The sequence below is a fragment of the Salvelinus sp. IW2-2015 genome, linkage group LG12 (genome assembly GCF_002910315.2).
Source record: "Salvelinus sp. IW2-2015 linkage group LG12, ASM291031v2, whole genome shotgun sequence".
Lineage (NCBI taxonomy): Eukaryota > Metazoa > Chordata > Actinopteri > Salmoniformes > Salmonidae > Salvelinus > Salvelinus sp. IW2-2015.
The window spans coordinates 2,041,003-2,053,639 of record NC_036852.1 but is presented as its reverse complement, the minus strand read 5'-3'; the positions used below and the strand labels follow the sequence as shown (position 1 = coordinate 2,053,639).

Below are 12,637 nucleotides of genomic sequence, written 5' to 3'. Positions count from 1 at the left end.
ACCAACTTTGAGAAGGAGGAGCTGAAGGTGTCAACATTAACAGTTTAAGGGATGCATCTCAATTAGTCTAAACTGCTTCCTCCCTTGTCTCCACCTCTACCTAACCCTATTCTGCTTTTACATAGTCTTGTGACTTCATATCACTTATGGGTGGAAGGAGAGACGCAAGTAGACAAGGACCGGAGAGCAGGTTAAGAAAACTGGAATGCACCAGTGACTTTGACACTCTGTGTCGCTGTGACACTGTATTTGCTCAGGAGTAGTATTCCCTGCTACCCCATAAGGAGACCCTATGGATTTGTGAGAGAGGACACTGTAGTGAAAACAGGGAATACACACACACACACAAACGCAATAATGTTTAATACGTGTGCCACTTTCATGCCACAGAGAGCAGGATGGGAGAGAACAGACGTTCCATCACACCCGGAAGTTCACAGGCGTGAGGGATGTTTTAGAGAAAACCTCCCATCTTGACTCACAGACTGTAAGCTGCAGCCAGGGTCCTCCGGGGTCCTCAGTGTTTCAACCAGGCATGTCCTAGGCTGCCCTATTGTCTTTCATAATAGTCTCTACCACACATTCAAAGGGAGATATACTCTATTGCACTGTGATATACCATGTTAGATGTTTTGTTGATGTTAGTGTGTTGCCGGCTGACTCAGAGGTTCATTTTGTTGTTGTTGTTGTTGTTGTTGTGACTGTAACAGGCCACACGCTAAGGCTGTCACACATGACGTTTCAGGGAGACATATTGCTAGAATCATCCTGTCCTTGACTTACTGCCTTAGTTTCTGGGCATGGTTGTTTTTGTTAAACAGTACTTCCACTGAGTAGTGCTGTTAGAGCAAGCCTGGAGGTAGGGACAGAGATATGACAGAGAGATGAGTTGCCAGGGTCTTGTCCATGTCACCATGTGCACCCTAGCTCTCCCAGAGTTGGTTTGAGACCTATAGGGCAGGCCATTTTGGTTGTTCTAGCTCAGCATTGGAGTCAGAATAGATTATGCTCACCATGGCAGAGAGAGAGAGTAAGGAACAGGGAAGAGAGTGTGGCATATAACGAGGGAGAGAGAAAGATGGAGGGGGGGTGAGAACGAGAGAGAGTGCGAAAGGGTGTGTTATCATTGCAGTGATTCAGTATTTCATTTCCATCTGACACTAAATTGTCATTTATTTTGTGTGAATCTGACCTAAGTTATTTTTTTTCTTCCATCAGGGCCATGCGTTTTAACAAATGCATCACATTTTAAAAGTACATTTTAGTAAATGCATTTATTGTAGGCCCTGTGGTTGTAGGCCCTACATTTCTGGGGTTATAGGGATTATAGTTTGCCACGTTTTCATCGTGTCCCCAGGCCACCGGACTCTTTACATCGGGGTCCATGTTCCCCTGGGGAGGAAGTCCCACCGACGTCACCGTCACCATGGCGGCCACAACAAAAACAGCAGGAAGAGATCCAAAGAGAGGGAATCTGGGGTGGACGGCGATGGCAGAGAATCACCCTCCCACAGTAAGTCTATGGGGGGAGTGTGCTGCAAAGAAGGTTCCCTGTGAAAATGTGACCAAACAACACTCTTTGAAAAAGAGTTCCAAAAGGGTTCTTTAGCTGTCCTCATAGGAAAACCCTTTTTGGTTAAATGTAAAACCCTTTTTGGTTCCGTGTAGAACCATTTTGGGTTCCATGCAGAACCCTCTGTGGAAAGGGTTCCACATGGAACCCAAACCGGTTCTATTTGGAACCAAAAGGGTTTTACCTGGAACCAACAAGGGTTTTACATGGAACCAAAAGGGTTTTACCTGGAACCAACAAGGGTTTTACCTGGAACCAAAAGGGGTTTACCTGGAACCAACAAGGGTTTTACCTGGAACCAACAAGGGTTTTACTTGGAACCAACAAGGGTTTTACCTTGAACCAACAAGGGTTCATCCCCAAAAAATTATCTAAGAGTGAACTGTAAGTCTATGGGGGCAGTGTACTGACAAAATGTTCCCAGTGAAAATGTGTGACTTGTCATTTGTTCTTGTTTCTCTGTCATTGACACTAGTCAGGTCTCAGATCTCTGTGTGCTCTTGCCAACTATCATTAATGAGCCAAAAGAGAACAGAAGATGTGATCCTGATTCAATAACGCAATGGTTCTGCAAATATACAAGGGTTATGCAAATATTGGAATTATATCACTTTGGACTAAAATCCTTTTTTTTCTCAAGTTGCTAAGCAACTGCTATTTGTCTATCCTGACAAATAGTTGCTAGCTCATGTCAAATTTCTTAAACTAAATCGGTGACCCCGCACAAAATCCATCTGCATAATGACCGTTGATATTACCGCGAGGCCAGATCGTTGGCAAGAGTGCAGAACAGACTGGCACCCAGGCTACATTGATTGGTGTCTCTTCACACCACTTCTCTGCACTCCTCTCTCTCTCTCGCTCTCTCTTTCTCTCTCTTTTTTATCCCTTTCTTTCTCTCCATCTCTCTCTTTTTCTCTCTCGCTCTCTTTCTCTCGCTTTCTCTCTATCTGTCTCTCTTTCTCTCTCTCTTTCTCTCTTTCTCTCTCCACCCTCTTTCTCATTTTCCACCCTCTCCCGTTCTTCCCCCCTCTCCACCCCCCCAACTCTCTCCTCCTCCTCCACTACCCCTCTACAGCAGACACTCCTGCCCAGAGGGTGCAGTTCCTGCTGGGGACAGAGGATGGTGATGAGGAGCACATATCTCACGCCCTCTTCACTGAGCTGGATGAGATCTGCCTGAGAGAGGGCGAGGACGCAGAGTGGAAGGAGACCGCCAGGTAACCAATCGCACGACCCGCTTCAGCTCCACAGCCAATCAGGTGTCCGTTTTTGTCTTATGCGTATCTGTTTGTGTGTGTAGGTGGCTGAAGTTTGAGGAGGACGTGGAGGATGGAGGCGAGCGTTGGAGCAAGCCCTACGTAGCCACCCTGTCTCTTCATAGCCTGTTTGAACTGAGGAGCTGCATCCTCAACGGCACCGTGCTGCTGGACATGAGAGCCAACTCACTGGAGGAGATCGCCGGTACGTAGAGTGGCGCTGGATTGGAGGGTGGCCAGAAGGTTGCCGGTTCAAATCCGAGGGTCGACGGGGAAAATCTGACGGGAATGAGTCTGCAACTGGAGAGTTACTGGAGTTAGAATATCAGGTGCCAACTACTGCCGTTGTGCTCTTGAGCAAGGCAGTCAACCCCTAACCAATCTATGTGTGTGTTCTCTCAGATATGGTCCTGGACCAGCATGAGGTGTCGGGCGCGGTGGGGGAGGACGTGAGGAGGAGGATCCGGGAGGCGCTCCTGAAGCAGCACCACCACCAGAACCACAAGAAGCTGGCCAACCGCATCCCCATCGTACGCTCCTTCGCCGACATCGGCAAGAAGCATTCCGAGCCCCACTCCATGGACAAGAACGGTGAGCTCACCAACCAACCAACCAACCAACCAATCACACACCAACCAACCAACCAATCACACACCAACCAACCAACCAATCACACACCAACCAATCACACACCAACCACAGTATTGTGGCTTTTCTGATTGTTGTGCTGTATTGTCTCTGTGTAACTTGCTGTGTTGTCTGATTACTATCTACATCCTCTCCTTTTGTGTGGGTGTGTGTGTGTGTGTCTGTGAGTGTGTGTCTTTATGTATGTGTGTGTCTTTGTGTGTGTGTGTGTGTGTTTGTGTTGTTTGCATGTATATATGTGTGTATATATATGTCTGCTTGTGTCTGTGTGCATGTTTGTGTGTTCGTTTACACATCCAGTCGACAGCTCCCTCCTCTTTTGCACCTTTAAGACGAAGACACCCCCCAAGACTGACACAAACACACGCAGACAGAACCTTCAGACAGGCCTTCTCCTGCCGGCCATGGCCTCTGTGTGTGTGCTGCCCTCCATGTGTGTCCACCTCCACCTCCACCACCACCCCTTCCCCATCTGTAAGACCCACCCCGTCAAAGCACCCCTGACGTGGCCGCCTCCACTCAGATCCAGACAGCCAATCCCTGCCTTGTAGAGCTAAGCAGAGCACAGTTTGCTTCAGCTTCCACCAGGCTGTTGCCCAGGGTTACTGCCCTATCCCAACAATGGACCCAGACGAGGAGATCTATACAGGCAACGAGCCAGGACGCCTATAGTCTAGTCTGAGACTGGGCTTTTCTCAAATGGAACTCATTTAGATGTTACAAATACCAAAACCAATCATAAATCCACTTCATTACCTCCTGTACATCCATTAATAATCTCCACGTGTTTTCTCTAACCTCTTGGGCAGTACCAAACCTTCAAAAGTAAAATAGTACTACATGCAAATTCAACGTAGAAAGTGCATCGCTTTGATCACAAAGACTATCGTCAAGGCCTCATTCCTTCATTAATCTAGGTAGGATTAATCAATTGATGAATTTCATCTAGATTATAGTGTTACACTGAAAGCCTTAATCTGAATACTGTGCAGGATGTTGTCCAGTGAGAGTGACTAACAGTCTGGCTCTCTCCTGTCCTGATGTCTCCCAGGTCAGACAGTCTCTCCCCAGTCCCAGCCAGCCACCACAGAGGGCAAGGAACATGTCAGTCGGGAGAACAGCCATGTGGACTTCAGCAAGGTAAGTCCCCACTCATCTAGCCTGGTTGCACCATATTTCTATGTTCCGTATAGCCAACTCCTATGGTTGTTGTAATACCAAGGTTGGCTACCAGGCTACCAGGTCACCCAAACGTTTCCACTAAGCACAATGCTACTTTTCATCGACATACAGTACATTAGCAAGGAGCTACATTACTGTGACTATGCTAACCACCAGTTAGTATGTGTTAGACCAGTGCATTTACTATGCTGTGTGACCCACTCAAAGCGTTTAGCCATTTCTCTGTAGCTCAGTGAATAATAAACCCACTGATTCTAGTCACAACCCAGTATCTAGCCAAACATCTGCTGTAGCCTATATATGACAGATTTCTCAGTGGGCCTATCCATGATCCCCTGGCCCTCATTTCAGTCGACCCTATTTAGCATATTTTTCTATCTCCTATTAGCTAAATAGGATTATCATGTCTGTAGATTGACCTCCACTTCATGAAGAAGATTCCCCCCGGTGCAGAGGCATCCAACGTCCTGGTGGGGGAGCTAGAGTTCCTGGAGCAGCCCGTGGTGGCCTTTGTCCGTCTGTGTCCCGCCGTGCTGCTCAACGGCCTGGCTGAGGTCCCCATCACCACCAGGTCAGACACACACGTTCTCATTTTATTAAAATATTGTTGTTTAATGATGATTGCGGTTAATACTATGAATTTTATTTGTTCGTAACTAAATTGGGATTGGTGTTTTTGCATTGAGTACGTTCCTGAGTGGATGCACTCTATTCAGGTGAAACCATGGTTAAAACCTTCTTCTGTGTTCTCCCTCAGGTTCCTGTTCATTCTGCTGGGGCCTCTGGGAAAAGGACCACAGTACCATGAGATTGGCCGATCCATCGCAACTCTGATGACAGACGAGGTAAGTAGCCACGTTGCAGGAGTCCTGTGTGTACTTTTCCATGCGTGGCCTTTGGTTATGTTAGCCAAGTTTAATAACACCTCATGATGACGCATACAGGTTAACCCCATTCCCTCTCTGCCCCCTCCCAGGTGTTCCATGACGTGGCGTATAAAGCCAAGGACAGGAACGACCTGGTGGCCGGCATCGATGAGTTCCTGGACCAGGTGACTGTGTTGCCACCTGGGGAGTGGGACCCCTCCATCAGGATAGAGCCGCCCAAAAACGTGCCCTCTCAGGTGAGCCTCTTCCTGGTGGTGTCTATGACATCACCCCTAACCAGAGACTTATTTTGAGTTGCTCTGACCCTGTGCCATCGTCTGTTAGTTTGCTTCCAACTGCATCACTGGCTAAACCCAATCTGAACTGTGCTCGGATTTAACGGCTGGTGTACCCCAAGGACGTGTTCTAATTCCCTCCGAATCCATTTGTTTTGTTTTTCTATTATCAGCTGTTTTTGGTACGTGCCAGGCGGCTTGTCCTTAAAAAATCAGTCCTGTGTTGTTGGAAGGAATGTTTTGCCTGACAGGCTATTTTAGGCCAATTCCTACTAGTGGAGAAAATAAATTATATAGCTATTTTTGGCAAATAAATATGTATTTTCCATCTGACCTCTGAACTCTTTACCACACAGGAAAAGCGCAAGGTCCCTCCTTTACTCAACGGAGATCTGGGAGAAGCAGAGGAACCTGGTGGCCATGGAGGCCCAGAGCTACAGCGCACAGGAAGGTAGGTTTGAGTGTGTGTGTGGTGGTTGTAAGTTGAAGGGAAGTGGTGTGTGTGTTTGGGCTGAGATTAGGCCGGCAAGCACTGTGAGTGTGATCTACAGCACTGTGAGTGTGATCTACATCACTGTGAATGTGATCTATAGCACTGTGAGTGTGATCTACAGCACTGTGAGTGTGATCTATAGCACTGTGAGTGTGATCTACAGCACTGTGAGTGTGATCTACAGCACTGTGAGTGTGATCTACAGCACTGTGAGTGTGATCTACAGCACTGTGAGTGTGATCTACAGCACTGTGNACAGCACTGTGAGTGTGATCTACAGCACTGTGAGTGTGATCTACAGCACTGTGAGTGTGATCTACAGCACTGTGAGTGTGATCTACAGCACTGTGGACCATCTTTGGTCCTCTCTGTCTTTGTCTTTCAGTCCCCTGTTTGTCTCCTCTCCGGCTCTCACTGTCCCCAGCAGTACATCTAGCCACCCTTAAAAAAAAACACACATCCTTATGGGTCTCTCTTGTTCCTCAAGCTCTGCGTTCACAAAACGAGCTGTGGTTGATTCATTGTGATACATGCATTTGGAATCATCCATGCATACTTTCCTACATAAGACCAGCATCACTTATTAAAATGTGCCTCGACAACCCTGGCGAAAACACTTTAGCTATTTTGGTAACACTTCATTGTACAATTTGATGTCCACATATAATGCACTAACTGTGTGCATTAACTAAGAGCCGATTTTGAATATTTTATTAAGCTATTATTAGTTCGTCATGTAACATGTCCACTTATAATACGAGCACTAAGTGTGCATTAACTAAGTGCTGACCTGAATCTGTTTTATAGGCGATAATTAGTTCAATAGTTAATAGCCTACAGCATTCGCTCGTAAGCATTTTGATCCTGTAAATAAAGTGTTGCCTAATCTCTGAAAATGCCTAATAAATACTTAACAGTGCAAAATAATGTATGAAATCATGAAGTATTAGTATCTTATTAGCAGTAGCTTATGAGTACTGACGGACACTCACAATACAATGTTACAACTTTATTAACAATACTTTATTGYAGGTGTCATGTGTTCTGGGTATCTACCGTAGTGTAGTAGAGTGTATCTAACGTGAGGAGGAAGCTGTAGTAGTGTGATACAGTATATTTAGAGGGAGGCAGTAGGCTATGTGTAGTTGTAGTAAGTGGATACTGTATGTCGTGGGTTTTGAAGTGATGTAGTTGTAAGAGATGCTCCCTGCTACAGTAGGTCTCTGAGGAACTCATCCTGACGTGTAMAGTAGATTGGCCTGCAGCCCAGTTCTGCTGTGAGCTATGATCTCCCGGAGGGCCACAGCGTAGCATCCATCCCCGCTCGGATGAATTACCACTCAGTCATGCCCACCGTTACCCCGGCAACCGCCTCTGGCTAGGACGCCATGTGCTTCCTCTAACATCAGAATGTTTCCTCTCTCCAACCCTCCTCCTAGTGTGTGGCCTGTGGGAATGTGTTAAAAAAAATAAACATTTAAAAACACTATGTGTCATGAACGTCGTCAAGGAAATGACCGGACCAAGGTGCAGCGTGGTAAGCGTACATTCTTTTATTTTAAATGTCGCCAACACAAACAATAAACAACAAAACGAACGTGAAGTTCTGTAAGGCTATACATGCCACTACCAAAGACAACAACCCACAAATGAGAAAAGGAAAAAGGCTGCCTAAGTATGATTCCCAATCAGAGACAACGATAGACAGCTGTCCCGACCCCAGACTGGGGGGCCTGCAGCGAGGGTCCCCAGTCCGGGTTCGGTGACGAGGGTCCCCGCACCAGAGGTGTCACCAAAGTGGGGGGAGCCAGAGGTGGAGCGGGGTCTGCGTCCCGCACCGGAGCCGCCACCAAGATAGATGCCCACCCGGACCCTCCCCTATAGTGTCAGGTTTGCGGCCGGAGTCCGCACCTTTGGGGGGGGGGGGTACTGTCACGCCCTGACCGTAGAGATCCTTTTATTCTCTATGTTTGTTTGGTCAGGGTGTGACTCGGGTGGGAAAGTCTATGCTTTCTGGTTCTTTGTTTTTGGCCGGGTATGATTCTCAATGGGGACCCTCACTGCAGGCCCCGGACTGGGGACCCTCTCTGCAGGCCCCGGACTGGGGACCCTCGCTGCAGGCCCCGGACTGGCCCGTGGAGCAGGCACAGGACTGGGGACCCTCGCTGCAGGACCCGGACTGGGGACCCTCTCTGCAGGCCCCGGACTGGCCAGTGGAGCAGGCACAGGACTCACCAGGCTGGGGAGACATACTGGAGGCCTGGTTCTTGGAGCAGGCACAGGACTCACCAGGCTAGGTGGACATACTGGAGGCCTGGTTCTTGGAGCAGGCACAGGACTCACCAGGCTGGGGAGACATACTGCAGGCCTGGTTCTTGGAGCAGGCACAGGACTCACCCGGCTGGGTAGACAAACTGGAGGCCTGGTCCGTGGAGCAGGCACAGGTCGAACCGGGCTGTGGGGGAGCACTGGAGATCTGGTGCTTAAAGCTGGCACCACTCATCCTGGCTGAATGCCCACTTTGGCCCGGCACGTGCGGAGCGCAGGCACAGGACGCACTGGGCTGTGATAGCGCACAGGAGACACAGTGCGCAGAGCCGGCGCAGGATGCCCTGGACCAAAGAGGCGCACCGGAGACCAGGAGCGCTGTCCTGGCACAATCCGTCCTAGCTGGATGCCCCTTCTAGCACGACACATACAGAGAGCTGGCTCAGAGCGCACTGGGCTGTGAACGCGCACTGGAGACACCGTGCGCTTCACCGCATAACACGGTGCCTGACCAGTACCACGCTCCCTACCGTGAGCACAGGGAGTTAGCTCCGCCAACCTCCATGTGTGCCCCCCCAGATTTTGGGGGAGAGTGGCCTCCCGGTCTTTCTTGCCAGCCGTGACCCTGTGTAACGCTGGGCACCTTTACTAGCTGCTTCTGCCTTCCTCGCTGTTTCCACCTGCTTCCACGGCAGGCGATCCTTTCCAGCCAGGATCTCCTCCCACGTCCAGGATCCCTTTCCTTCCAGAATGTCTTCCCATGTCCACTCTGTCTGCTCCTCCCGGCCACGTCGCTTGGTACGTTTGTGGTGGGTTGTTCTGTCACGAATGTCGTCAAGGAAATGACCGGACCAAGGTGCAGCGTGGTAAGCGTACATTCTTTTATTTTAAATGTCGCCAACACAAACAATAAACAACAAAACGAACGTGAAGCTCTGTAAGGCTATACATGCCACTACCAAAGACAACAACCCACAAATGAGAAAAGGAAAAAAGGCTGCCTAAGTATGATTCCCAATCAGAGACAACGATAGACAGCTGTCCCTGATTGAGAATCATACCCGGCCAAAAACAAAGAACCAGAAAGCATAGCCTTTCCCACCCGAGTCACACCCTGACCAAACAAACATAGAGAATAAAAGGATCTCTACGGTCAGGGCGTGACACTATGGTGCATACATTTTTCCATTGAAACTGAAAACTGAAAGGGAACACTCCTTTTTACTTCATGTGGTATTTGATGCTGGTTCACTAAGGTGGTGTGTGTGTGCTCGTGTACATCTGCTAATGTGTGTGTGGTTTCCAGGTTCTTTGGAGGGTTCTTCATGGACATCAAGCGCAAGGCGCCCCACTACCTRTCTGACTACACGGACGCTTTGAGCCTGCAGTGTCTGGCCTCCTTCCTTTTCCTCTACTGTGCCTGCATGTCTCCTGTCATCACCTTCGGAGGACTGCTGGGGGAAGCCACCGAGGGACGCATAGTAAGACACACCGCTCATACTACATGACACATCTTTGCTGCGTTAACAACATGTTATCACGAATGGCAGAAGAACAGACTTTCTGAAGGCCTACTTCATGTGTTTGTTGGTTTTTGCATTTCTGACGGAGTTCTGCACAACAATAAAGCACTTTTATATTCACACGTTAGGTAAGCACGATGGTGTCCTGATGAAGCTGAACTAAACGGATAGCTATGTTTTGGTTGCCGTATCCCCTAGTAGATAACCAACTTCAACAAATAAAGACTGCATAGACTCACAGGTGTAGTTATTATGAAAGTGCGATGTAACCTGTGGTCCATTAACCCATTACTGTCACTTCCCCTTTTGGCCAGAGTGCAATTGAGTCGCTGTTCGGAGCCTCCATGACGGGGATAGCCTACTCCCTGTTCGCTGGGCAGCCTCTCACCATCCTAGGCAGCACAGGCCCTGTTCTAGTCTTTGAGAAGATTCTCTTCAAATTCTGCAAGTGAGTTTGTCCCATTTCAGATACATTGTCACATTGTCTTAGGTGCTCTCATCACTGTGACGTGGCTACAGTACATTGTTCCTGGCATGTGGGAAGACTTTAAATATCCGGGTTGTTCTGAGGTTGTGTGTGTGTGTCCGTGTGTGTGTGTCGCTCGTGTGAAAATCGGTGACACCCTCGGCCCAAGAAGAAATGTCCTTTTGGGCTAATAGTTAAGACGTTGGTCTTCCGAGTGGGAGATGGGGGTTCGCGTCCCACCAGTTACACGTGTGTGTGTTTGTCAACAGGTACTATGACTATGGCTATATATGCGAACAGATCTGGAACCAGGCTAATTGGAAATATATTGGCAGACAGTGTTAGGTACAGTGTCTGTAGCACTGTACCACTGACATTTCATATGGACAGCTCCACTATAAATATATTTCATGTCAGTGACTCCATTTCCTCTCTGCAAAGATTTGGACAGAGTCAAAGTGCGTGCACGAGTGACTGGCTCATGCTGAATCATGTCTCTGTGAACCCAGTCATTCATGCACGCTCGCACTTTGGATTGCAGTCACATATTGTGTGTGCGTGTGTGTGCGCATGCGTGTGTGTGTGTGTGTCCATGTATGTAGGCATGACTAGGCATGACTTGCCTAGTTAAATAAAAAATGAAGAATGTCTTTTGGTCTAACGGTTAAGACGTTGGCTCTAGTGGGGATATGGGGGGGGGGGGTTCGCGTCCTACAAGTTACACGTGTGTGTGTTTGTCCACAGGGACTATGACCTGTCCTACCTCTCCCTGAGGGCCTGATCGGTCTGTGGACGGCGTTCCTCTGCCTGGTCCTGGTGGCTACAGACGCTAGCTCCCTGGTCTGTTACATCACCCGCTTCACAGAGGAGGCCTTCGCCTCGCTCATCTGCATCATCTTCATCTACGAGGCCCTGGAGAAACTCATCACCTGGGGAACACTACCCCATCAACATGAACAACAACCTGCAGAAACTCACCCAGTATTCGTAAGTCATGGAATAATGTTAGTTAGTGGAATAATACTCGTAAGTGATCAAATAGTCATAAGAGGACCTAGTATTCCTCTAACTACCAGTACTTGTAAGTGCAACTAGTAAACTTTGTAGTACTCATAGGGGGAAGTAGTACTCCTTTAACTGCCAACAAACTAGAACTAGTACTCGTAACCTGTAGTATATCTTAGAAAAAAATCTGCTATCTAGAACCAAAAAGGGTTCTTCGGTGTCCCCCGGAGAACTCTTTGGTACCATGTAGAACCTTTCCACAGAGGATTCTACATGGAATCAAAAGGGTCGTACCAAAAAGGGTTCTCCTATGGGGACAGCCAAAGAACCCTTTTGGAACTTTTTTCTAAGAGTGTACTCATTAATGGAACAGTCCCACTAACTACCGCTAATCTTAATGGAACTAGTAGTGGTAGGAGTAAATTGTAGTTCTTTGTTAAGGAGCATTCGTAAGTGTAAGTAGTACTCACTACAATACTGCAGGTGCAAAACAGTCCAGTTTTTTTGGGCCAACACACAGACAGTAAACAGAGTCCTGTACACAGCTTTAGTGTTACTAGCTACATCATCAAAGCAAGATGGGCAATATGGGCAGTTTATCCAGTTTTTCGGTAATGCACAAGATTATTCAGTAGGCTGAATAATCCCATGTGTAAACCCAGGGACATACATTAATACATTATGTAATTTGTTCCAGTCGATGTAATGTACGGTCAGTTTAATGTTTTCCGAACATTTGGTGAAGTCATAGAGATGAATCCTTAGGTTCATTCCATGTCATTGGTCAAGCATGTCCCCACCCACTCTTAGATTGTTCTGAAATTGTTTCTGTAGTTAGAAACAGATATATTAACATTCCTGAAACATTTTTTTGTTGAAATATTTTTTGATCTCTGAAGAAATTAAGCTAATTGATTGCACCAAATTGGCTGTTTTAATTTATAGGATTCAATATAATCTTAAATAAATATAGTACCTAACATCCATTTGGACCAAATTCTTCATAAAAAAGAGTAAGACTGAGGAATCCAATAAAAGCCATCCACGGAAATTCTTCC

At 47.6% G+C, this 12,637-nt stretch overlaps 2 protein-coding genes across 3 annotated transcripts in view; both read left to right on the top strand.

The window, feature by feature from the left end:
• Positions 1–12,637, top strand: part of LOC111970872 (T-box brain protein 1-like) — a 303,702-nt gene that overhangs the window by 28,214 nt on the left and 262,851 nt on the right. The window lies entirely within an intron of this gene.
• Positions 1,362–12,637, top strand: part of LOC111970870 (sodium-driven chloride bicarbonate exchanger) — a 28,046-nt gene continuing 16,770 nt past the window's right edge. Inside the window, exons 1-11 of one of the 2 annotated variants that reach the window (XM_023997601.3) lie at positions 1,362–1,513; positions 2,652–2,793; positions 2,877–3,037; positions 3,235–3,423; positions 4,532–4,620; positions 5,076–5,233; positions 5,420–5,507; positions 5,639–5,785; positions 6,181–6,275; positions 9,892–10,066; positions 10,423–10,556. In XM_023997601.3, the coding sequence (XP_023853369.2) occupies positions 3,007–3,037; positions 3,235–3,423; positions 4,532–4,620; positions 5,076–5,233; positions 5,420–5,507; positions 5,639–5,785; positions 6,181–6,275; positions 9,892–10,066; positions 10,423–10,556 (1,106 nt within the window). In that variant the 5' untranslated portion in view covers positions 1,362–1,513; positions 2,652–2,793; positions 2,877–3,006. The remainder of the gene's footprint in view (positions 1,514–2,651; positions 2,794–2,876; positions 3,038–3,234; positions 3,424–4,531; positions 4,621–5,075; positions 5,234–5,419; positions 5,508–5,638; positions 5,786–6,180; positions 6,276–9,891; positions 10,067–10,422; positions 10,557–12,637) is intronic. The other variant, XM_070445913.1, reaches the window with a different exon arrangement.